The 24,040-nt window shown below is 54.3% G+C and overlaps 10 protein-coding genes across 10 annotated transcripts; 3 read left to right on the top strand and 7 right to left on the bottom strand.

Moving 5' to 3' along the window:
- The first annotated feature begins 542 nt into the window (after nucleotides 1–542).
- J3D65DRAFT_628520 (hydantoinase) lies at nucleotides 543–4,872 on the top strand. Its single transcript, XM_066800644.1, has 6 exons — nucleotides 543–657; nucleotides 703–897; nucleotides 945–1,786; nucleotides 1,840–2,993; nucleotides 3,039–4,246; nucleotides 4,294–4,872. Exons 1-6 carry the CDS (start codon nucleotides 593–595, stop codon nucleotides 4,778–4,780), a joined length of 3,951 nt encoding a protein of 1,316 aa, XP_066654837.1. The 5' UTR covers nucleotides 543–592; the 3' UTR covers nucleotides 4,781–4,872.
- J3D65DRAFT_628518 (uncharacterized protein) lies at nucleotides 4,776–5,327 on the bottom strand. Its single transcript, XM_066800643.1, has one exon. It carries the CDS (start codon nucleotides 5,269–5,271, stop codon nucleotides 4,939–4,941), a length of 333 nt encoding a protein of 110 aa, XP_066654836.1. The 5' UTR covers nucleotides 5,272–5,327; the 3' UTR covers nucleotides 4,776–4,938.
- J3D65DRAFT_417348 (uncharacterized protein) lies at nucleotides 5,266–6,052 on the bottom strand. Its single transcript, XM_066796064.1, has one exon. The coding sequence runs from the start codon at nucleotides 5,864–5,866 to the stop codon at nucleotides 5,363–5,365; it is 504 nt and encodes a 167-aa protein (XP_066654835.1). The 5' UTR covers nucleotides 5,867–6,052; the 3' UTR covers nucleotides 5,266–5,362.
- J3D65DRAFT_417347 (aspartate aminotransferase) lies at nucleotides 6,053–7,880 on the bottom strand. Its single transcript, XM_066796063.1, has 2 exons — nucleotides 7,394–7,880; nucleotides 6,053–7,307 (listed from the first exon to the last, which is right to left on the bottom strand). Exons 1-2 carry the CDS (start codon nucleotides 7,571–7,573, stop codon nucleotides 6,240–6,242), a joined length of 1,248 nt encoding a protein of 415 aa, XP_066654834.1. The 5' UTR covers nucleotides 7,574–7,880; the 3' UTR covers nucleotides 6,053–6,239.
- J3D65DRAFT_417630 (dihydrodipicolinate synthetase) lies at nucleotides 7,849–9,502 on the bottom strand. Its single transcript, XM_066796065.1, has 3 exons — nucleotides 9,230–9,502; nucleotides 8,063–9,110; nucleotides 7,849–7,997 (listed from the first exon to the last, which is right to left on the bottom strand). The coding sequence occupies exons 1-2, from the start codon at nucleotides 9,271–9,273 to the stop codon at nucleotides 8,189–8,191; spliced, it is 966 nt and encodes a 321-aa protein (XP_066654833.1). The 5' UTR covers nucleotides 9,274–9,502; the 3' UTR covers nucleotides 7,849–7,997; nucleotides 8,063–8,188.
- A 3,846-nt stretch (nucleotides 9,503–13,348) lies between these two features.
- On the bottom strand, nucleotides 13,349–14,643 carry J3D65DRAFT_604125 (uncharacterized protein; the record flags this gene model as incomplete). Its single annotated transcript, XM_066798253.1, has 3 exons — nucleotides 13,349–13,902; nucleotides 13,948–14,280; nucleotides 14,334–14,643. 3 exons carry the CDS (start codon nucleotides 14,641–14,643, stop codon nucleotides 13,349–13,351), a joined length of 1,197 nt encoding a protein of 398 aa, XP_066654832.1.
- An 825-nt stretch (nucleotides 14,644–15,468) lies between these two features.
- Nucleotides 15,469–16,656, top strand: J3D65DRAFT_628509 (uncharacterized protein). Its single transcript, XM_066800642.1, has 2 exons — nucleotides 15,469–16,217; nucleotides 16,273–16,656. The coding sequence occupies exons 1-2, from the start codon at nucleotides 15,630–15,632 to the stop codon at nucleotides 16,300–16,302; spliced, it is 618 nt and encodes a 205-aa protein (XP_066654831.1). The 5' UTR covers nucleotides 15,469–15,629; the 3' UTR covers nucleotides 16,303–16,656.
- Nucleotides 16,657–17,376: 720 nt separating this feature from the next.
- J3D65DRAFT_418107 (uncharacterized protein) lies at nucleotides 17,377–18,592 on the bottom strand. The gene has a single exon (XM_066796069.1). The coding sequence runs from the start codon at nucleotides 18,498–18,500 to the stop codon at nucleotides 17,853–17,855; it is 648 nt and encodes a 215-aa protein (XP_066654830.1). The 5' UTR covers nucleotides 18,501–18,592; the 3' UTR covers nucleotides 17,377–17,852.
- Nucleotides 18,593–19,864: 1,272 nt separating this feature from the next.
- J3D65DRAFT_554003 (ribonucleases P/MRP protein subunit POP1-domain-containing protein) lies at nucleotides 19,865–22,460 on the bottom strand (the record flags this gene model as incomplete). The annotated part of the gene is given in 3 exon segments (XM_066797162.1): nucleotides 19,865–20,433; nucleotides 20,449–22,087; nucleotides 22,137–22,460. The coding sequence occupies 3 exon segments, from the start codon at nucleotides 22,458–22,460 to the stop codon at nucleotides 19,865–19,867; spliced, it is 2,532 nt and encodes an 843-aa protein (XP_066654829.1).
- A 124-nt stretch (nucleotides 22,461–22,584) lies between these two features.
- Nucleotides 22,585–23,847, top strand: J3D65DRAFT_417141 (WW domain binding protein 11-domain-containing protein). Its single transcript, XM_066796061.1, has one exon. The coding sequence runs from the start codon at nucleotides 22,659–22,661 to the stop codon at nucleotides 23,598–23,600; it is 942 nt and encodes a 313-aa protein (XP_066654828.1). The 5' UTR covers nucleotides 22,585–22,658; the 3' UTR covers nucleotides 23,601–23,847.
- Nucleotides 23,848–24,040: the final 193 nt, after the last annotated feature.

Below are 24,040 nucleotides of genomic sequence, written 5' to 3'. Positions count from 1 at the left end.
CCACCGTTCGTCACGATGGCTGCGCGTTTAGGAAGCAATCGTTCAAAACCACAGATGTGGCTTGGAAGCAATGGTTCAACGGAGCAGATTAGCATATTGAGCTGTTTCTTTCGAGCATGGGAGAGTCATGAGGAATCGAACGCTCAACAATCACCACTAAGATACTCAGCAGACTTCTCCACATCATGGGCAGCTTCAAAGTTGGGGAAGTGGAGTAGAGTGCGTTGCTTCAAAACTGACCAGGACTGGAAGCTTAGTCGGCAACTACGGCTATCGGCCGATCCAGCCGAAGCCTTTCACGTGTATCGGGAACTTGAGGCGATCAACCGGACCGCTCTCCCACCAAAACACCTAGCTTTCTATGGCGATATGCTGACAATGGCGGTCTATTGGGCAACGGCTTTGTATCAAAGCCCGTCCCGTGTCTTCAAGGAGGGGTTCGAGGGCTGCGTGACCTCTTGCCGAAGAGGGCTCCATAGATACAAGTCGTCAGCGGAGCACCCTCCATTCCTCCAGACCTGCAAGACCAATCTATAAAGACACCGACACTCCAACTTTAATGACCGCTCGAAAAACATTTCGATAACCCAACATGCCCTCTATTGCCCAGGAAGGTGTGCGGATAGCAATTGACCGAGGAGGAACCTTTTGTGACTTGTAAGTGTGCTCGACACCATGCTGACTCAAACTGACCATCAAAAGCTGGGCACGTATTCCTGGACGAAATGAAGATGTTGTCCTCAAACTCCTTTCAGTCTCGTCAGAGTATCCTGATGCGCCGACCGAAGGAATCCGTCAAATTCTGGAAATTGCCGCGGGCAAAAGTATCCCTCGAGGGGAACCCATAGATTTGGATCCAGTCGAGTCGATCCGTATGGGCACTACTGTGGCAACAAAGTAGGCTGGACCGATATCTTCTGGCGACAATCTACTAACTTTAGCAGTGCATTGCTGGAACGCAAGGGAGAGCGCGTAGCCCTCCTCATCACCCAAGGCTTCCGGGACCTTCTCGTCATTGGAAATCAAGCGCGCCCGCACCTCTTTGATCTCTCGGTGCGCAAGCTCGACCGCCTTTATGAAACCGTTGTCGAAGTCGATGAACGGGTGACTGTCGAGGGCTTCTCCGAAGACCCTGAGCCAGCATCTGTTAAAATTGATTCTGACCCCCAACTCGTCCGCGGACTCACGGGCGAGCCACTTCGAGTCTTGAAGACGCCAGATTATGAAGCCGTCGAGAAGGATCTCCAGACTCTTTGGGACCAAGGCTACAGGAGTATTGCCGTCGCCCTCATGCACTCATTTACGTTTCCTGAGCACGAGTTGGCGGTTGGAAAGATTGCACAACGAATGGGCTTCAAGGTTGCCCTCTCCTCACAACTCCAGCCCATGATCAAGATTGTACCAAGAGCGCAATCGGCGACCGCAGATGCCTATCTCTCGCCCATTACAGCAGAGTACCTCGACAGCTTTCGGAAAGGCTTCAAGGGGGCACTGACGGGCGCCAATGCAAAGAAGCTGTTGCTTTCCCAATCCGACGGCGGACTTACCCCTTTTACCGAGTTTACAGGGTTGCGGGCAATCCTATCAGGGCCTGCGGGTGGTGTTGTCGGCTACGCAAAGACCTGCTTTGATCCCCAAGAAGGCACACCGGTGCTGGGTTTCGACATGGGCGGCACGAGCACCGACGTTTCGAGATATGGCGGGTCTCTGGAGCACGTGTTTGAGAGTACGACTGCAGAGGTCACAATTCAGAGTCCCCAGTTGGACATTAATACCGTGGCAGCAGGTGAGCATTCTCTGCTGGTTCAAGATCTGGTGCAATTTGCTGACTTCGTCCAGGTGGCGGTTCCATTCTCTTTTGGGAGAATGGACTGTTCAAGGTCGGCCCATCATCCGCCGGGGCAAATCCTGGGCCTGCCTGCTATGGCTTGGGAGGTCCCTTGACCATCACCGACGCCAACTACTTTCTCGGCCGCATTCTTCCAGACTACTTTCCCCGTCCTCTTGATTCAGAGGTTGTCAAGAAGAAATTTATTCAACTCACAGAGCTCGTCAACGCTGAAAAGCATGGCGACGACAAGCTTACTCCTGAACAGGTTGCCATGGGCTTCATTCAAGTTGCGAACGCGGCCATGACCCGTCCGATTCGCACTCTCAGCGAGGGCAGAGGATTCGAGACATCAAGTCACAACCTGGCTTGTTTTGGCGGAGCAGGTGGACAACATGCGACAGCCATTGCGCGAGACCTTGGAATCAAGCGCGTCCTAATTCACCAGCTCTCCAGTATTCTCTCGGCCTACGGAATGGCACTGGCGGATGTCGTGGTCGAAAAGCAGGAACCAGAAGCAGTCGCGTACGGACCGGAAGCTGCTGGACGCATCGCAAGCCGCTTTGAGTCGCTGTGCTCGCAAGCAACAGACGCCCTCACCAAACAAGGCTTCCGCGAGAACCGCGTCGAGCACGAACATTTCCTGAATATGCGCTACAAGGGCTCTGACACTGCGCTCATGATTTCCAAGCCCGCCGATGGCGACTTTGCCCAAGCGTTTGTCCAGCGACATCACAGAGAGTTTGGCTTCACCCAACCGCGCGATATACTCGTGGACGATGTACGCGTTCGCAGTGTTGGGAAAGCCATGGACTTGCACGTCTCCACTCCTCTTGCTCAATTGGAAAAGATTCAAAAGGACAACTACGTCGATCCTTCCAGTGCAAAGTCAACTCGGCAGATTTACTTTGAAAAGGACGGGTGGGTAGATTCGCCAGTTTACAGCATTGCGAATTTGCCCAAGGGTTGTAAGCTCAAGGGCCCGGCCGTTGCTATTGATGCTACGCAGACCATTATTTTGGATCCGGCTAGCGAGGCGACAATTACAGACGAGCATCTGGTCATTGAGTTGCTCGATACGGAAAAGGTGGCCGTGAGTACCGAGGCCATTGATCCGATTCAGTTGAGTGTCTTTGGACATCGGTTCATGAGTGTTGCGGAGCAGGTATGTTTATCTCTTTCGATGATTACAAGTCTAACCATTCCGCAGATGGGCCAAACACTTCAAAAGACCTCGATATCGACAAATATCAAGGAGCGGCTAGATTACAGCTGTGCAGTCTTTTCAGCGACTGGTGGTCTTGTCGCAAATGCTCCTCACATTCCAGGCCACTTGGGGTCGATGAGCACTGCCATTTCTTACCAAGCCAACCGCTACAAGAAAGGAGAGCTCAAGCCTGGAGACGTCATCTTGAGCAATCACCCTTGTGCCGGTGGCACCCATCTCCCAGATCTCACAGTCATCACACCCGTCTTTGATGACGAAAAGAATCCCCAGGAGATTCTCTTTTTTGTCGCGAATAGAGGCCATCACGCCGACATTGGCGGCATCTCAGCCGGCTCAATGCCGCCCAACAGCACCGAGCTTTGGCAAGAAGGGGCCGCCATCGAGTCCTTCAAAATGGTCAAGGAGGGCGTCTTTGACGAACAGGGCCTCATCTACCATCTCTACGACGTCCCCTCGCAATATCCGGGCTGCTCTGGCACTCGAACGCTTCGCGACAACATTGCTGACCTGAAAGCCGCCATTGCAGCCAACAACCGCGGAATCCACCTCATTACCTCACTCGTCCGCGAGTACACTTGGCCTGTCGTCCGCTTCTACATGGAAGCGATTCAAAAGAATGCGGAAGAGTCTGTGCGTGAGCTCCTCAAGACCTTTTCGACTCGGTTCCGCGGACAGCCCCTGGAAGCAATCGACTACATGGATGACGGCACACCGCTCGCGCTCAAGATTACCATCAATCCCGAAGACGGCTCCGCCAAGTTTGACTTCTCTGGCACAGGCCCGGAGGCCTTCAACAACCTCAACACTCCTCCAGCAATCATGTATTCGGGCATCATCTACTGCCTGCGCTGCATGATTAGCTCCGACATTCCCCTGAATCAAGGCTGCCTGACGCCGATTGAGGTGTATTGTCCCGACGGCACGCTGCTCTCACCAAGCCTCAAGGCCGCAACAGTGGGAAGCAATGTAGAGACGAGTCAGCGCGTCGTCGATTTGATTTTCAAGGCCTTCAGAGCTGCGGCCGCAAGCCAAGGCACGTGTAACAATCTGACATTTGGCTACGGTGGGCGTGACGAGCGCGGCAACATCACCAAGGGCTTTGGATACTACGAGACGATTGCAGGAGGTAGCGGTGCAGGTGCCGACTGGGAGGGCCAGAGCGGCGTCCACACGCACATCACCAACACGCGGTAAGATTTACAATGCTACTGGGTTTATTCGAGCTAACATTCCATAGCATGACGGATCCCGAAGTCTTTGAAAAGCGCTACCCCGTTCTCTTGCATCGCTTCAGCATCCGACCTAACAGCGGTGGTTGTGGTCTGCGTCGGGGCGGCGACGGCTGCATCCGCGACATTGAGCTACGCCGGCCAATGCAAGTCTCCATCCTGAGCGAGCGCCGAGTCAACGCGCCCTACGGCATGGCGGGCGGTGGCGAAGGTGCACGAGGTGTCAACCTTTGGATCAAGAAGGAAAACGACGGCAGCGTGCGAACCATCAATCTTGGAGGCAGGGCTACAACGCTCATGCAAAAGGGTGATCGCATTGTAGTCCAGACGCCTGGAGGTGGAGGATGGGGCAAGGATAGAAGTTTGGAGGAGACCGAGCCAGTGGATCTGGAGGAAGGCACATTCAGGAGGCACGAGAAGTACATTCGGAGTCCGTATCTTTTCAGGGCGCAGGGGAGTGTGAGCGCAAGAGAAGCAATGGCGACAGGGAACTGATGGGTAACATTCGATATACCACGACGTATAAAGACCCTTTTTTCACGAGTCGAGGACCCTTCGACAAGGACTAGACATTTCCAACACTTGACGACTCACGACGGTCGCCGGTTCTCCATATCCAATTTGGTAATGCCCGACTGACTTTTACGATTCCATCAAAGTAACGACGACTGCTTCACCAACTCCCAGCCAATCAGACCGACCGCCGACCACAAGCTCCAATCACGCGACGTACTTTCAATCATTGGGCGCCACAACGACGGTGATGCTTTCCGGACCGTGGGGGTGGGAAGTGCCCAGACCGCTAGCACCTGCAGCCCTGCATTCAGCCAAAATGCGACGTCCGAGGGGTGGGTGGGCGAAAAGCAAAGAACGCGAGGACACAAGCCAGCGGAAATTCCCCGAAGGCAGGGCAAGACGATCACGAAGAGCCAAGACAAGCCACCGCGCCTCTTGAAGAGAAGAAGAAAAAGCAAAAAACCCGCCATGAAGAATTTATCCCGAGACAGTGGTCTGCCATGGTGGAAAGCGCCGCCGCCGCCGCCTATTTTGCTTCTTGCTGCTTAATGAATGCTTGCATTAGGTTGACCTTGTGCTGACTTGTCCAGGTACCAGTACTACGTCTACATGCCGCCACGACTGATGCTCGTTCTCGGCCGCTGGAGACTCCTCCCGCCGTCCAGCTCGCGAAGTCATCACCACAACGTTCCCCCACCGTGGCACCAGGGCGCCGAATCCACGCTTGCGGAATCGCAGGGCGAGACGATCAGCCACGCTGCAGCGCCACGGCTCAGCAAGCGCACGCCACCGCAACGACGTCGACATGCCTTTGAAAGCAAAGAAAAACATTGAAGTCCCGTGAACAATTCCTTCCGATGCCATGGTGTGTACATCGACAGACCTTGTGATGCTCTGTCCAGTCGGGGGTATCTTCTCCATCTCATCCTCCTCTTGCTGACCCGAACAAACGCCTTCCAATGCAGTGATGATTATGATGGTGACGAAAACGAGATAACGTGGGACGGGTCCCGGCGAATGCCGAGACGTCCAAAAGAAAAGGGAAAGCGGCGTCGCTGGCTGCATCGACAGACCTTGTGATAACTTGCTCGAAAAGAGACGTCGTCCAACCCCATGCAACACTTTTTGGTTTTATTTTTCCATGCTGTTGAAACCCAACGTGAACAGACTCCTTTCGATGCAGACGTAAGACATGATGTTGATGACCATGAAGAGAAAATTATGCACCGACAGACCTTGTGATGACGTTGTTCACCCGCGGGGGTATCCTTCCTCCTCTACTTTCCTTTCCTTCTCTCTGAACAAACTCCTTTCAATGCAGAATGCGACGCGAAACGCTTTTCGACGAGAAGAAATGTTGACTGAATCCGAGACGAGCTTAGGACCTCCTGCCAGTCACGCGCCTCGAGTTCGGCGCAGCAGGAGGGCTGGACGGCGTTTAAGCCTGTTTCTCAGCGCGCACGACGGCATCGATGGCCGCCGCGGCCGCCGCCACGTTGGACGTGTTGAGTCCGGCGATGCTCGCGCGGCCAGAGCTCATCATGTACATGTGCTGCTCATCGCGGAGGCGGCGGACCTGCTTCTCGTTGAGACCAGTGTAGCTGAACATGCCAATCTGGTCGACAATGTGCTCCCAGGAGCCGGGCGTACCCAGGCGGCGCAGCTCGTCGTACAGCGCGCGGCGCATGTCCTTGAGGCGGCTGCTCATGACCTGCAGATCGCCGTACCACTGCTTGCGCAGCGCCGCGTCGCTCAAGATCCTAGATACGATGCGCGCGCCGTGCACCGGTGCTGTGCTGAATTCGCCGCGCACGAGCTTGGTCAGATGCGACTGTGTGGACGGGACTGCGTCGCTGCGCGACACGACTATGTGCAGCGCTCCGACGCGCTGCCCGTACAGCCCAAAGTTTTTGCTGAACGACTGCGCCACCGCCAGCTCGAAGCCGCGCTCGGCGAAGAGCCGGATGGCATAGGCGTCTTGGTCCAGGTCGCCGGATGCGAAGCCCTGGTAGGCAGAGTCGAAGAGGGGGAACAGTTGCTTGCGCTCGCACACGTCGGCAATGACCGCCCATTGCTCGGGCGTCGGGTCGATTCCGGTGGGGTTGTGCGCGCAGGCGTGGAGCAGGATGATGTCGCCCGGCTGGGCCTCGGCGTCGAGCGTCTGAATCATGGCTTCAAAGTCGAGCGAGCACGTCTTGGCGTTGTAGTAGGGGTAGAGCTGCTGCTTTACTTGGGGCGCCGAAATGTCCCAGAGAAGGTGGTGGTTGCCCCAGGTTGGATTGCTGATCCAGACGCGCTTGGCTGAGGTGACTTCAGAGATGAATCGGAAAGCAAAGTGACAAGCACCTGTCCCCGAAATGGTTTGGCAGGAGACGATGCGGTTGCTCAGCGAGGCCATGAGGGGGCCAAAGGTGAGTTCTTGCGCCAATGGGATGAAAGGAGGATGGCCGGCCATGGGTTGATATTCATGGTCGGTATTTGGGTCTTGAACGATGAGTTGCTCAGCCTGAACAGGTCAGTATTCATTCTGTTGACGGCAGGTGGACGTCTTTCATAAGTGACAATGAATTTGGGATGAAAAAAAATTCCTACCTCGCGGACGCTGGGCAAAATCCACGGCTTCGCTTCATTGTCACGGTAGACACCAGCCCCCAAGCTGATTTTGTGCGGATGAGCATCCAGAGCAAAGTCTCGCATAATCATAAACGCCTCATCCATAGGATACTCGTCCAGATGGGCAAATCGAGAGTCCGGGATCGGAAGAGAACCCATGTTCGGCAAATGGCGGCTGACTGCGGCTCAAGGGAAGATGTTGGAAAAGAATGCGACAGATGCGGCTCAAAATCCGTCAACACGGGGGCAAGGCGGCGGGCTTTAATGGACAACAACACGATGGCGTGAGGAGGGGTATCCTCCTGACTTTATGTTGTGCCTGGAAAACTCTTTCCCACTTTTTTTACGGCGCTCGCCTGCGCGCTTTGTTCTCCGAGTGAGAGCCGGGGGCCTCGCGGCGTGCCGTGCTTCCTTTCTTCCCCAGTTCAACGACTCCACATCTAACAGTCACTCCAATTGACTCACCTGCATCGCTGACTGCGTGCTTTCGGGTCGTTGAAATGGCGAGGCCGGAGTGTGCGGCGGAGCGAGCTCGCGCCTTGGCGTGATGTCCGTTGGGAAGCCGCAAGACGAGGGTTTGAAGGTACGTCTCCGTCTCTGGTGAACGGCACAAAAGATCAATTGGCTCAAGCTGATGGTTTGCTTCATATGGAGTACCACTGCTTGAAGGAGAATGGAATTGAGAAAGCCGAGAGTTGACGGCGTGCTATCAAGGGGCCGGAAATCGGCCTCGATGCAGCCAGACTGGAGACCAGACAGTCACCCCTGGCCTCTTCATCGTCCAGACTCCGCCACCCGGGACTCGATTTGTTGGATTTCCGCCATTGTTTCCTGTACCGTTTTCTTCACGGCTTCTGACGGCTCAGTGTAGGGCTCCCTTGGCTTTGCCAGCTTTTCGACATTTGCGATTCCTGCTCTCTTTCCGGTGTAGATGGCAGCAGCGTACTTGGTCGCCGCAATCCCTAGCTTGCAAGGCTGCTCAGCCAGAGCTGCGCTCTGATGCAACTTGAAAGCTTCCTCTTTCTCGCCGCTTTGGTGAAGGTCATAGATTTTCACGACGACTCTAGGCGCAACATTGGCAAAGGCGGCAATGCATCCTGCGGCGCCGCTGGCGAGGGCACCGAGCAAGAAATCACTCTGACCGCCAAAAGTCGCAAACCGCTCTTTGGGCAAAACGGCGGAGAGACGCGTGATTTTGGCGACAGATCCGCAGGTCAACTTCACGCCCACAATGTTTTCGTGCCTCAATGCCAAGCGCGTAATGAGGTCAGAGTCCAGATCTACCCCGTTGCAGACGCCGGGAAAATTGTAAATGACGATTGGCAACGGGCTTTTGGCGGCAATCGAGTCGAAAAAGCGTTCAATCACAGCCGGAGTCGATGCTTTGCCAAAGTACGCAGGAGGAAGAACCAGCGCGAAGTTGGCACCAGCGTCGGCAGCATCCTTGATGTGCCCAAGGACTTGCTTGGTGCTGTGAGCACCGCATCCAGCCATGATCGGAAAGTCGGGCCCAACAGCCTTCCTGGCCGTCGCAATCAATGTACGTCTCTCATCGGGCGTCAGGAGGAAGGCTTCCGCGTTGGTTCCCAAGATGACCAGTCCCGCCAGGCCCGTCGTGGAGAGGTAGCGATAGTATTGAGCCTGCGCATCGAGGCTGAGTTCGTCGCTGTCGTCGTAGAAGGTGATGGCGGGTACCCTGTTGGCAGACGTCAGCAGGCAGATCAAGCCCGAAAAGAGCCCTGGATCATGTCTGTACGGACAAGCTGAAGGCAAATGCAAATGACTAGCAAAAGTAAAGAGTAGGGCAGCACTCACCAGACGCCGCTTGGGGGTATAGTAACTTGCCTCGGTTCGGCCATTGCGCTGGAACGTCGAGAGGCAAACGCGAAGTCGAAAGATCCCGCCCGTAGTCAGTCAGTCGACGACCAATTGCACGCTGACCCGGCCGACCGACCGGTGGTGCAGAAATGCACCACTTAGTACTCGCTGCATCCTTACTCGCTAGCTGACCTCTTCGTCTGCAGCTTAACAATCGCTCGGCGTGCGCCCGTCGCTTCCGAACTCAAAGTCGACAGCTCCAGGCCAGGCGTGCCACGACACAAGACATGCTCCAAGATCGGCCACATTCTCCGTCTGCGTCATGAGAACCCATATGCATTCAATCGCTTCGTCCTTTGTTGTAGCACCGATTCGTTGGACAAGTCGGCGCATCTGCCCAAAGACCGACTGCATGTCGGGACCTGGAAAAACTCCCGACGCGCCGGATGGCCCCGGCCTGTCGCTGCGTTGCCGAGCCCAAGGTTAATTCAAGCAGCCATCAAGCTCTCTGGCGTTTTGGCGAACAGAGTTGACCATGATGTGATGGATTGCTGGCTGGCCGACTGAAGATTGGACTTCCGTACTCAAGTTGGGTTGTCGAATGACAATTGCTCAGGTACGGGCAGCAACTTTTTTTAGTCGCCCAAAACTTCTCATGAAAGGCTGAGTTGGGAAACATTCAAGGAATACTGGTTCTTTGTCCCAGCTGAGAAGCAATTGCCCAGTTCCAAGCCCCGAGGCATATTCTGATTGGTTGGCGAGACTCGAAGTCCTGGTCTTCACACTTGCAACTCTGAGCCAACTGAGGATTGGCACCAAGTCATTTGTAGATCTTATTCATGCCAGGCCAGTTCGACCCCTACTCCCAGCAGAAAAGGGAAAAAAGCTCAGCCCTCAGACTCCGACCTCCGACATAAAGAGTGTTATTCGAATTCATGTGCACGACTGGTGTCAGTCTCTCCGTTGTGAATATCTGCGGTTGGCGAGCATGGTTTCGGCAGGTCGCGTTATGTCTGCACAGTTGCGAGCTGAGAATGGAAACGCGGTCATAAAAACAAATGGGATGAGAAGAGCAAGACATCTTTGGCTTGCTGGAGGCCTTGTCGGAGTTAGTGAAGAGAAGCTACGACCGGGCGTGGGCGAAAGGATGAAAGACATTGTACGCGCAGGCAAGGAAAGGCAAGGGAACCGGAGCAGGGGTTTGCACTTGCGCTTGTGTCGTGGGAGAGGCTTCTCGTGTTTAGCGCCGACGTGAGGGGTGCGAAAGCTTGGTTCAATGTCGGAAACGCTGGATGTCTATCGTCCTGGAGCTGGAATCTTGGGCCAGGCTGCATTCGAGGCTGTGAGGAACAGCGTGGGAGCAAGATGTGAGACCTGCACATCAGCCAGACGCTCCTCACACAAGCGTCAATGGGCATCGAGGCCGATGGATGCCAAGATTGATTTGGACCCATGTGCACGTCGTTCAATGTGGGATACGCATAGTCAACTCCATCGGTCCTGCAAGTCTGTATGATTCAGATTTTGGCTGCATGGAGGACGTCATTGCGCCGAGGAGGTATCACCGGATCCGATCAAAGGGCTCTGAATAATTCCCTCACGAGACTGCAAGGCGGATTCTTGAGACCGAATTTCTCCAAGCGCTGTCAACCGACACGCCATGACAGTATTCCTTCTTCCTACCCGGTGACCTGGTAAGTTGAGCATTCCAGAACCTCTACATCGATAGCAAAGAGTTACTTTGACCATCAAAGTCTATTGGCAAAGTTCGTGTTCGCCTTGTTTTCATGTTTGTGGATCTCTCAGGCGACGGGTTCGCTTATTCCAACTCCTTCCTTTGGTTGATTGAGGTGCGTTGGTTCAAAGTCTATCGAAAAAAGGATAGCTTCACGTGGGGGAAGAACATTGCCGACTGATTTTGTCTGGTCAAGCATGGGACCTGTCGCTGATTAGAAAGAATTGGCAAACAAGGCTCCAATACTTTGAACAATCAGCGAATGAACGACATGGGAATTGACTGATATCAGAGAGCTTGAATATGCGACACGGGAGAGGTTGATAGACGTCGGGTCAGTTGACAGCTCGTTGCCAACAATCAAATCTGCCAGACTGTAGTTCGAAAACTCATTCCGTCAACAAGGCGAAGCGGAACTCACTCAGACATCAACCTTGAGACCACCGGTTGAAGCCATATTGCGGGGACACCGTCTGCTGCCGGCGACCATCTTTAGCTGATTCAATCCCACCATGTACTCGTTGCTGACCTTTGCATGCAGCATCTCTTGTTCAGCTCTTTCCCCTTTCCACGTCCACCGTACTCGTAGCATTTGCGTCACCCCAGACGTAATGCGACCGACGCGCGGCTGCTTAGCGTCGTGAATGAGGCTATTCCCACTGCAACAACGGGTCTTGGCAATGTTGCAGACAACGACTGCATCTCAACGGTCGTGCTTAGCCCCTTCGAGCCTGGGAGAGGAGCTTGTCTGCCACTTAGTACGCAAATAGTTAGGTGTCCATGACTGTGCTGTACAGCACGATACCACGTTGGCGCCAAGGAGCCGCAGCTAGGCTGAGGGAGGCGCCTCACGATGCGCTGGAAGGCGCCGGTCCCGCTGTAGTAGCGCGCATCCAACAAAGCGGATAGACTAGCATAGTAAGCAGCCAGCGTCAGACAACAAACGTTCTCCGGAGGCACGTGTTTTGTAGCGTTGTCTAAACCCCGCTGGCGTTGGAAAATGCAGTGGAAGTTGTTCTCAGAAGAGCAATCTGCGCCAAAGCTGGTGACGAAGAGTGCCATCCAAGCCAGAGCGAGGAACCGTAAGCAGCAGGCGAGACATATCGACGGCGAATTCCATGACTTTTGTGCTCCACGTTGGTGGTGTTGAAAGCGGCACTGTAACGGGTGGCGTCATTGCTCCTGCGGGTGGACGGGCCGGTCTGTAAACTCGCATTCTGTCCAGTGCGGCGCAGCGCCTTGCCTGGTTATGCGGCGGCGGCGCGGAGATTAGTGGCAGCTCCAGTTTCAACCCCCGGAGCTTGTGCCACCGGCCAAAGACGGCGAAGATGTCGGAAATGTGGCGTTTGGGCCTATCGTGCTGTTGTTCATGTGGTGAGTGTTGTCTGTTTCGTTGGAAAATGCGACCAACGGCATCGTCAACGGCGCGAACGGACAGATGCATCGTCCTCCATGGCCACGTCCGCATAGGAAGCGAGCTAAGGAACAAGGTACCTGACGATCTGCCCAACGGCGTCTAAGCTCGTCTCACGTTGTACAGGGAAGTCTTGTACGCAGCAAGAGAGTAGTCCTCACCGCCAGACGTCAGCATTTTGATGACCGAGACTCGCCTGACCAAAAGGATTGTGTCGAATGGAATTGTCGAGTTGCATGTTGCAAGCCCGCGTGATGTGCAGCGCAGTCTGACTGCCGCAACGTTAGATGATTGGGAATCCGGTTGCATCTCCGTTCTCATTGCCACGCGTTGCGCTTGACATGGGTACAGGTGCCAACGTCGCATTGGGTCAGATGAATCTCCGGCTCTTGACCTTCGCACAAGCCAGTCGTCTGCGAAATCGCTGGTTGTTGAAGTCTTTGTTAAATCCCAAACATAGTCTCGTCATTGCGTAGATGAAATCGACTGAATTATGTACGAGAAGATGGCAAAAGACTGACCAGTGTGCTAGCTCCATGAAGCGCAGAACCTGTAATCTATATTAAACGCGTTAGATTGTAGGGGTGGAGGAGTTTTCTGGGAGTTTCGGGACGCAATGGATGCTCGCCAGAAATTGAAGATAGTATTCCAGCCTCACACGTAGCGCCACGCCTTCTTTAGCAATTACATGATTTCGCAGACCGGCAAAGGAATCAAGGCAACGCAACGAGCATAGAGCAGTGAAGCAGTCGTAAAAGAGGCCAACAAACGGTCGTATCGTTCGTATTTGGGGAGGCAGCCATGGCACGAAAGGTAGCCTCAGCTGTAACTTCGTGCCGATCCGGGTTGGAGAACGGAATTCCGTCCTACAGTCGTCTTCTCATAATATTCAAGACCATGATCTCATCATGATCCAAACTCCGGTTGGGTATCATTAAGAAAACAACAGCGCCGGAGGAGAGTTTTCTTAAAATGGACGATAAGGAGTTGAAAGATTGTGTTCCTCCTCCACCGAACCAAGGCCTTGCGGCTCAGGGTACCAATGACCATTATAAGGCTGTACAGGGCCAGGCTGTGTTCCTTCAGGTACGCTTACGAAAGGTTGCCAATTCGGGGGCATTGGACTGTGACTCAAGTGCTCAGGGTCCTGCGAAGGCTCCATGGTCGGAATGTCATGCGCCGAGTGTCGTTGCCCATGCACTGGAAGGCCATTTTGAAACCGCGGATCTTGCGAAAAAGTCTCCGGACCGCCGTAAGACATTGATCTCTGCAACCCGGGCCAGACAGGTTGCTCATGTCCAGGGAAATGGTGCGGAGGGACTTGCGCCTCCATTTGCGTGGGCATGCTCATGGGATCGTGAACAAAAGGCGAAGCCGACGAGACCGGCGGCCCGGATGAGGACCAGTAGGCGATCGAAGAGGCGTCGGATTGTCCGTCTGACGGCGTGTGTCCGGCATAGTTTTGATTCCAGCCTTGAAAATCAAACGAGGGGGAATATGGAAATTCAGATTGGGGAATCACTGCCGCAAGTCAGCAAATGTTGCGAAGAGAGCGTCAGTACCTACCACCGTGATGAGCTTTAATATCTACAGGTCCATCCATGTGATTGGGCACTGGATAGCCAGGTGGTGCGTCAGGAGGGATGGATTGAAAAGAACCGTACTCCTCGAAGTGTTCATGTCCAGTGGGAATGGAGCCACGAGGTGATGAAGAAGTTGACGATGAAGGGATATGTGAAATACTGCTTCTTTTCGCCGATTGTGCTCGAGACTCGTTCGAGTTTTGCTGTTCCACCGGGTAAAAATTGCACTCCTTTTTCAGCCGGATACAGTTTGAACATCGTCCTTGCGGGTCGTCAGGAGCCAACAGGCATCTGATTTTCCTCCGTCTGCAATGGCCTGTAACCATGTCAGTGTCAAGCAAAAAGAGGAAAGTGGGAACGGGAACATACCACACGCGACAGAAGTGCGATGATAACCGAGTTTGTTGCGCCGTTTGTCAGAGTTGGGAGAGATCGAGCTCGATTCCCCCAAAGAAAGAGACCTCATGTGCGGCGTAGTCGACGTCCGTTCAAAAGACGAAAGGGACGAAATGCTTCCTTTGGACGATTTGCGCTTCTTTACAGCTTCGTCGAGGGCGTGGTTGGAGAAGGCGTGAGGTCCAGGGGAATGGTCAGGACCAAGTCCATTCAAGCCAAAAGAATGGTCCAGCGGCTGCGCAACCCTCGTGACCGAAACCGGGCCAGACGGATTATATGACATTCCTTGGTGCAAAGACCCTGGGGACACGACGCTGATGCTTCGGTTAGGGAAGAGGTGGTGACGGCGGTGCTTGTGTGCTACGAGAGACCCCACAGCCATAGACTCTAATCGGAAATCCAGATGAGCGTGGTAATCGCATTAACTATTGAGCCGGTCATCCGGGAGGGTGGGACCGTCCGAAAACCAAGTTTGATGTAGAGGCAGTAACGCAGATTGTGCTAGCAGCCTCGAGGGATGTGTTTTCTCAGGAACAACGCGCTGGCGGCTTGGAGCTATTTCTTCTAAAATGGCCAGGCCAAGGAGCAAGCGGGGGGGCGGAAATCTAACCAGGACATAGATTTAGGCGCAAGGACGAGTGGACTACACGTTTCCTGGGCCAATCAATACGAAGTGGAGGTACCCAGCACTAGGTCTGGTGAAAAAGACGGTAATTGGTAATGCGAGCGTCAGCGCGGCCGCCAGCTCCGAGTGGCCTAGAGGCTGTAACCTTATTCTCGCAGCAAGTGAGCATCCTTCGCGCGCTGCTGATAATAAGGCAATCTGATGGTAGTGTGGCGACGAGGTCCAAGCCTCTCCCTCGGGCCCAGCGCAGTCGAGCAGGGCAGCCCGCCGCCGCGGTGGTGGTGATTGGAGCAGGGGCCCTGATCCATGGCCAACGGGGCTGATCTTGGCTGCTTGTGGCAGGAGGTGTCACATATCCCTGGCCGACGGTGGCGGCGCTGCAGAGCGATGTGCGGGATGGATGAGGGTTGTTGTAGATGCTGACGGACGTGGGATTTGGCTTTGGAGCTGGACGCGAGACTGGAGCGAGCTCGGCGGAACATCCCTCTCGCCGGACACAACCACAACCTCGACTCTCGCTCGCTCTCTGGGACCCCCTCGTCCTCTTGGAACCAACACACGGCGATGGCCGGAGTTTGTACACATGTGCTGCGCCGCACCCATTCCACTCTCGCTCTCGAAGCATTTTCTCGCCGTAGGTAGCTATGCTCGCCACCGCTACTCCAGGATCGGATCCTTCGTCGTCCCCCCGTCGTGTCAGGCCCACGAGCTTCGCGTCTCCAGCGACGCGCAGGGAAGAGCCTAGGTTGCCCATCACATGCTCCTTGCATTGGTGGACCACACCGTCAAGTCGTGCAAACGCCCTTCTCCACGATGCTCTCGGATCGCTTGCTTCGCCTTGGCTTGCTTTGCTCGTAGCCGGGTTCTCAACGCTTGAGAGAGGGGTCGCGCCAAACTATCTCGATGCAATTGACCAGTGGGGTCTTTTTGCTGGGAAAATGCAACCTAGGCTCAACTGCCGCTTTTGGCTGTCGTGCCCGTCTTGTCCACGAAGATCCTGCCAGATCGTCGAGTTTCATCTTGTCAGGCTGGTCCGTATGCACCCAGGGCATGCATACAGTTCCCAAACTGGATGTCGGAAGAATTCGACCCAACCGCTGCTCCTCGCCTGGGGCCACATCCTGGGAGACAGCCTCGGTGCACCCGAGCGTTCCTGCAGTACCGTCCTCACTCCCTATGCTGTGAGACCCTCACCATCTGGTCTGTGGGATTCGGATGCGTTTGGTGATATTGTTGTACTCTCCCAAAACCCCGGTCGTCTTGCTGCTGAAGCTGACATTTGCAAAGTCTACCTCATCCGGACGTGTCCACGTCTGACCCCTGTCTCGCGGTGGTGTGATGATCCTGGAGTTTGCAAAAGCTGTGTTTCAAGTGTAGATGCAGACCTCTTGACGCTACAAATGCATGGCATGTCGGCTTCTCGTCAGAGGGTCAACAGGTCGAACTGCTGACTCGCGACGCATTCGGCTCTCTACGGAACGAGACTGACGCTGAATCTAGATGCCTTGTGGTGAGTGATCGGCAGTTCGGCACCTAAGATTGAGGCCAGGTTGATGCCTGATACGCCGAGAACCTCACCATCCCGGTGATGCCCAGACTATTATAGCTTGGACTGATGCCAACTTGCTGTGTTTGAGAATGACGAGAATGGCAAGCGGTCGCTTTTAATAAGTGATAGGCGTCCCATTCGTTGTCAACGTGATCGCAAGTCGAACTGAGGATGGGAGGTTTTCGAGCGAGTCGACGTCGACTTGTTTGTCTCGTAGACTTTGACAAACATGCTCGCAAATCGTCCTTGACTTGTTATTCGCGGGGACAGCCCAAATAGAAGCATCCAGGATGTCAAACGACCTTGTCCTTGCTTGGTCTGCTGAGTTCATCTGCCAAACGCCTTTTTGGAAAAACTTGCATCCCATCCAATATTTTCGTCATCTTTACCCTCCACATAGTCGCCAGGTTTGTCGTCAATGCTGCCTGACAGGTCGTTCAAGTTTTGCCGACTCCAACGTCGTCGACTGCGTGTCCAGAAAAAATGTGCTGTGCTAGGGTCCCCGGACAAGCTCATTCGGAGCTGACGATCTCCCGGGCGGAAGCTGGGGTAGCGGGTCCAGTGTCGGACATGCGGGGGCAAGTCGTGAAAGAATTTTCCTCCTCCCTTCTTCAGCCTACGTCGATCATGACTCGTCGCTCGGCGGTAGTCTAAGTCACATTGATCAGCTGTGATGGTGCTCTTTTTCTTGGGCAGAACGGACGCAAGTATCTGATGATTTGGGCCCAAACTTGAGTGACATGCAAGACGCGATTCATTGACGCCTCTCGCTGCCAAATCAGAATGCTTCTTGTCCGAAGTGATCGCCGGCCAATATCAAGTTCGTGTTTCCCAAGAGATGGCCAAGGAACTGTTGACTGCGCAAAGCAAGATGCTAAGTAGATCAGCCCCATGATCTGAAACTGAGAGGTACCATTTTGCCGGATTGTCGAGGACGAGATAAGACCTCAAAGACGAAAACTTTTTGCCTTGCCGAGGCTCATGTGCTGGATTCTACGCAGTCAAGGCATCAATTTCTATTCTTGAACCTCTTTCCGTGCATGGGCTTTTTGGTATTTTCTTGCGACCCAATTGGTCTCGTCCGTCAAAAAGGGTCCTCGGCACGACAGCTTCCCCACGGCACGTAGCGACGTAGGTTGCACTGCCAAACATGTTTGAAACTGAGTGCTCCGAGTTTGACCAACATGCCTTGGCGACCAATGAAAGGCGCAGCAATCCTTCAAAGAGACTGCTCAACATCTTCTGGCTGCAAAACATGGGGCGCACGGTACCAGCTCCGCCTCGAGTCGACGAGATATTAGGTTGGTTCCAGGGAGCCTTATCTCAGGCGGTTCGCACCGAGACACGGCTGGAGAGGTGCTTGCGATTCCCGGCTCGATGGTGTTTGACTGTAAACATTTCGTGCATACCAAACACCAAGCCAGTGGCTCGCCGTCATCGTCATCGGACAGATTGTTCGAGATTTTGCTGGGCAACGGACGTTCGATCGGTGTTCAAAACCGACAGCAGCGTAGAGTCGAACATCTTCGCGTAGCTCAGCCAGTTTGCTCGTCGGAAGTGTGTTTTCCAATTGATCACGGGTCCACTGAGTTGGTGGGCTCGTAATATCTGCAATGTTTGCAATTGGTCGCGGATGTTCACAGCAAAGGCTGCGGCTCAGTCGATACTCGTGCCGCGGAGGCGGCCAATGCAAGGCTATGCAAAGCATTAGACTTGCGACCGGAGCTGAAAAAACCACTTGGGCCCCATTTTCGAGGCGTCCGTACGGATATCCAGCAACCCAGAAAGTTTTCAGCCTGGTCAGGCTTCGAAAGGGTGCTCCTCGGACACAAAATGCCGTCGTGCTATTCGTCATTTTCTGGCCCCACACCCAACAAACTATACCAGAGTCAAGAGAAGTTTCACGTTCGGTTGTAAAAGTGCCGATCCATGTTCTGCATAACTGCATGCTTGACCACTGCTGCATCCCGAGACAGGGTCGTCGCTTGGTGCTTCACTGCAGCTGACTCTGGAGCTTGTCTGGACCCTTGGTCATGCATTGACTGAATGAATCGTTGCTGCAGCTTGAAAAGGAATTTTTTCGAAAAACTTCGTCCCAGCTTCGAGGTCGGCGCGAGTAATCTTTCCCAGAGTATCGACCATTTTGCATGCTATCTGTCGAATGTGGCGGATTCTTTTTGTAAGACGTCACCAGTTCCGATGTATCCCGGCGCTGCGCATGGTCGACCTCTTTGGGCGAGAACAATATAATCGTTGAGAAGACATGCTGCGGGGTCACTCATCCTACATGTCAACACAGACAAGAATATGCACTCGGGGCCACCCGCGCTTCCATGTCGATCCCGTGCAATGGTGACTGAATGGTGCCGGGGAAGCACGGGGGAAGCCGCCGGTGGTGGGTGCAGGCGGTCTTGACAAAAGGCACAAGGTCTTGATCCAGGAAAAAGCTCAGGCATGGATGCCCAGCCAGACGGGTTTACCAAGGAGTCTTTTGAATCGCAGGCGTGATTGCGAGCCTCGAGTGGCAGGTATCGTTACCTGGTCGGCTTTTCCGAACCTTGTTTGCGCAAAAACACCCCAGTCCGCAAAGGATGTCCGAGTCTGGTGTGTAATCCTTGGGGTTTCGAAACTGTCTCCGCGCACGCGATGTCATGAGCCTGCATTGTTGCTGCAGCAAGCGCCGGCGAGCTCGTCCAAGCAAATCAAATGGCAGTCCTGTGAGTGCTGGGTAAAAGGCTGGGGGTAAAAATAAGCTCTTGCTCCGCATTGACCTCAACTCTATCTTGCCTCCAGGACCGGGGTGGAATCTTTCCGGCGGCGGTAAACATAGATTTGCAAGGGCATCTATTGTTCCCTTCGCCAACCACCTGATTTTCCCATCTGGCCAATCGTCGGCCTGTGGTTGTCTGGTCTGGAAAGCCGTTGCTGGAGGCAGGTCATGCGGAACGGGATGATGTTGTTTTGTTTGAAGCAAAGACTGAGGGGGTTTTTGAATTCACCAGTACTTCCTGGCCGAGTTAATGAGAACGTGATGTTGATCAGAGCTACTCGGTACGGCCGCAACGGAGAGCCACTTTCCAAGCTAGAGGATCATCGAATGCGTCTTCGCTTCACGCGGGTGGGGCTAACAAGGGACTGACATCCTTTCCAGGAACTATTAAATGCTGCGCCACAGTCTCTTCGCACAGTGGACCCATCTGGACTTGCGAATCTCGATCAATGGTGTAGAGGATGTGGACTTTGTCGATCTCGAAATTCAGGGACGAAAGGCTGTTGCGTGGAAGTTGAATTCTTTGGCTGTCCCCTTGATGGCGACTTACTCGACGTGCTTTACTCTGCGAATTCCCACTTTGCCAGCCTCCCGATAGATTCTCCTGCGTTCCGGACGATGCACAACGTTCTCTCAGAGGCGTTGGAGCTCTTCCAGGTCCCCAAAATTCTCTCCATGGCTAGATTTCCAACCCCAGTTGCTCGCCCCTCACTGAGATTGTAATTCCCTGCAGTAATGAAGCCGATCAGGTCTTCCTGGTCCGGAATTGGGGGATAGTCACCGGTGCCCGCCTGGAAAGGATCGTGAGATGGATCGACGAGGGTGGATGCAAGATATGCCTCGACTTCTAGTGACGATGTGCCCGGACGAGGTTGTCGTCGGGCGGCTTTCTTGTGTCGGTTATTTTTGGATTTGGGACCTGGAAGCAGCGACAGCCACTTGTTGCGCGCCTCTTGATCTCTGGGAAGACGATAGATGCGAGCACAGGTGGTTGGTGTACCGCGGGTGACGATCGTCAGTTTGATGTTGAAAACCGCGATTTGGTGGTTGGGAAGAAATGGAGACTCCGCGGCCAAAGCTCTAGACGCAGCTTGTGACGATAGATGGCACAGCCTCTTTGATGCATCCGCTGGATTCAGTTAACACCACGATGTCGCCAGTTGGTTTAACCAAAACTTACCAGGCCCCCTGTCCATCAGCAATTCCCAATCGCACGCCCAGCCTCTTCCAACCTCGCCCTTTTTGCCCTCGCCCAGTCTCACACTCTCCCATGCGACTCGTTTTCCCTTTGGTCTCTTCTCCCAGTCGGCGTGCCGTCTTTGTGTCTCCAACTCGTCCCACTTCATTCCGGCCTCGGTGCCAGGAAAATCGCCAGGGAACCATGGAACACCAGCCTCAAAGGCAAGTTGTCTCTTTTGATCCAAGCCTCCGAATCTGACGTTGCCTCCCGTGGACAGCGGATAGTACATGAGGCTGTTCCATACGGCATTGACGCATTTCCAAGGCAAGAGCACAGTCCATGTACCAGCGTTTGCTCCATTTCCGCGCGAAGCAAAGAGTAGGAGTGGAATCTTTGGGTCAGAGGATTTAGGTTCGGGGTAGGAGCCAGGTTTTGCGACAGCCTTGCGCCGGTTGATGGACTTTTGGCTAGGGAGAGAACGCTGGGCTGCGAGACGGACAGACCTGTCGAAAACAGTCGGTGGGGTTTGTGTGCGGTCAAGGGGCCATTCCGCAAGAGTGGTGAGAAGACGAGAATGCGAGTCTTTGGTGTTCAAAGGCGCTACCGTCCTTGGTGGATGATGCAGTCGCGGATCCGAGACTTCGAATCCAAGCAGCGCACCGGCAGGTAGGTGACCCAAGTTATTCAATGCTCCTAGCTGTTTCCAGACGGCCTCGGGAGTGCCGTCAACATCTGCTTGCGCAACAGGGGATAAAATACCAATCAAAGCTTCGGTTGCGCCAGGACCGGTGATCTCGATGCTTCCAATCTCGAAGCGCAAATCTTCGACCGTGACTGGAGCATTCAGCTTGCGAATGTGATCCCACAATTGCATGAATGCCGAAGGATGGACGCGAATCAACAGGCTCCTCTTCTGGGGTCTGCTGGAAGCTTGGGCGCTACTCTTCCCATCATCTTTTGTCGACATCGACCGCCAAACAATCGTGACTGGAGCAATTGGCTTTTGTAAGGACGCGCTTTTTTCAAGTACCCAACCCGACCACGCTCTTGACCCGTTTCTCCATTTCTCGCCCTTTGTTTGCCAGAGTCCCTCTGGGTCATGCGCATCTCCAATACCCAAATCTTTTAGCATGTTTTGAATGTTTTCCTCTTTTCCCCGCAAGCCAATGGTCGACATGTAGCTCATGTCCCAAGCTACCGCGCCCCTCGTCACGCTTGCTCTGTGCGTGGGTCTGTAACACTTGAGCGTTGGTGACAGCGGGATTGCAAAGCGCCACAATGGTTCCTTTGGAGCTGTCATGTGGGCTCGTTTGGTGTGGAATATGTGCGTGGGAAGCCATTGTTTGTTTAGCTGTCGTTTTCGATACCTTGCCGGTGGAGTCGGAGGGTTCTTCAGGTGTTGCGTCTTTACACGAGCTTTCCTGGTCTGTATCCTGTCGATAGCATCTTCCCCGACATCCATGGCATCAGGGCCTTTCTTCGTTTTCGTCTTGGCCCTGGCGCTGAGCGTCTGCAGCCTCTTGACGTTGTCCAACCTCAACCGCATATGACCGCTGGGTTTTCTCCGTCTCGACTGAACCGTAGGTGTGTTATCCTCTGCCATCTGTGAGAGGAAAGTCAGAAGATTCTTGAGATGCCATGGGCAAATGTACCTCTCTTGCGGCCCTCGGCCTCAATCTCTTGGGCACCCTCTTGACATTGTGGCTCGCTGTCCTCCTTCTGAGCTCTCTCGGAACGCCCTGGAATGCCCTCGTGCTCAAGCCTTTGCGTGCATTTCTCATGCCATCCTCGAGAGCCTTGATCTCAAATTGTCGCGCTTTCACGAATTTGTCGACATCGATCTCGCCGTTCTTGAACGCTGTGCCGGTGGCTTGCGCAGCGATTTGACGAGCATCGCGGGTTCGAGCGCGTTTCTTCTGGCGGCCGTTGTTCGTATTTTGCTGGGCAGTGGGAGGCTGTTTGCGCTTGTCGGCCATGTTGGGTTGTTGAAGGTGTGGTGTTGTCGAGCGCGGACGCTCTGACGAAATCTTTGGCGCGCGACAGGGGTGCGCGTCGTCAGGTGGGAACCGTGGGATGAAGTCATCTTGCTGGACCCCGAACGTCGACAGGAAACCTGCTCCCTACACACATCACGCAAGCCCAAAACTCCAACAACACTCGACTTCGAATCAGCCATGGCAAAGGAAAAGAATTACAATCCCGTACAAGCGCAACACAAGGCCGACAAGGCTCGCGCCCTGAAAAAGTCAAAGGCCAATGTCCAGGCGCAACGCAACGAGCGTCTGGCGAAACGCAACCCCGACCGACTCCAACGGCAAATAGACGACCTCAAGGCAGCCGAAGAGCGCAACCAGCTGCGGCCCAAGGACCGGGAGACGCTACACAATCTCGAAAAAGAATTACGAGCAATCAAGAAAGCTCGCGAGGCGCTCGGAGACAAGGCTCCTCAATTCCACAGCGAGAGGCGAAGGGACAGCGGAGACGGCGGTCGTGGGGGAGGCATACTCGGCAAAAGGCGAAGGGGTGGGAATTACGACAAGGGCGACGGCAGCGACAGCAGCGATACGGACGATGATGCCAGGGACATTCCCATGCCGCGCGACACACCACCACCTATCCCACGCAGGCCGAGATGGACCGACAACCAAACGACCCACTCTGGCCCACATGCGCTGCCTGCAAAGCCCGGCGCCCCAGCCGGACAGCCCGCAGAAGTCAAGACAGTCTACGAGTCTGCGCCTGTGCATCGGGATTTGAGAAAGGAGGCCACATCACGGTTCATGCCCGCGGCGGTGGCCCGAAAGGTTGCAGCGGCAAAGGGCGAGACACCGGGACAGCTCTTGGAGCCAGAGGAGCTGGAGAAATTGGAAAAGTCGGGATATCGTGCCGTCGGCCACCAGCCTAATCAAGAGGAGAAGGAGAAGATTGTCCAGAGCAGCAAGGAGGATGCGGAGCAGGCTGCTGAGGCGGCAATTGAGGAGGCTGAGTTCAACATGATGAACGCCGCGGCAGAGGCTGAAGGCGATCCTGATCTCGGAGCAGAGGAGGAACGGTTTGAGAGGGAGTTGAAACAGGTCGAGTTGGAAGAGGTCGAGGACGAAGCCTTTGCAAATTAGATTTGGGAAGAGCAAGAGGCCTATGCACGATCCGAAAATGAATCTGCTTATCATTCTTGAAGTAGCTACAGCAAAGCTAACTCCTTAGTAAACCGTGCCCTCGAATCGGCACCGACATGACCCATAACCCTCGCGAACTCGGAAACAACTTTAGTAGTAGTCCTTGTGCTAGCCACAATGACCTCGAATAGCGAAAATCTCTCAGCGAGGCGTACCGCATCCCCGCGAATCCGAAAGCAACTCCTGCAGTAGTTGTATGGTCCTTGCGCTGGACATGCACCCCGGATAAAAACGTCTTTACGAATCCATGATGTCGAAGCAGCTGTAGCAAAGCTGATTCCAGTATTGGCCCTTGGAAAAGCCACGCGAGTCAAAGGTAAATTGGAAAAAGAAACAAAAGCAAGTCCCGGAGTGTCGAAAACAGTTGCAGAAGCAAATTT

This window comes from Phyllosticta citribraziliensis (assembly GCF_038025025.1).
Source record: "Phyllosticta citribraziliensis strain CPC 17464 chromosome Unknown J3D65scaffold_7, whole genome shotgun sequence".
NCBI lineage: Eukaryota > Fungi > Ascomycota > Dothideomycetes > Botryosphaeriales > Phyllostictaceae > Phyllosticta > Phyllosticta citribraziliensis.
This window is presented reverse-complemented; position numbering and strand designations above follow the sequence as displayed.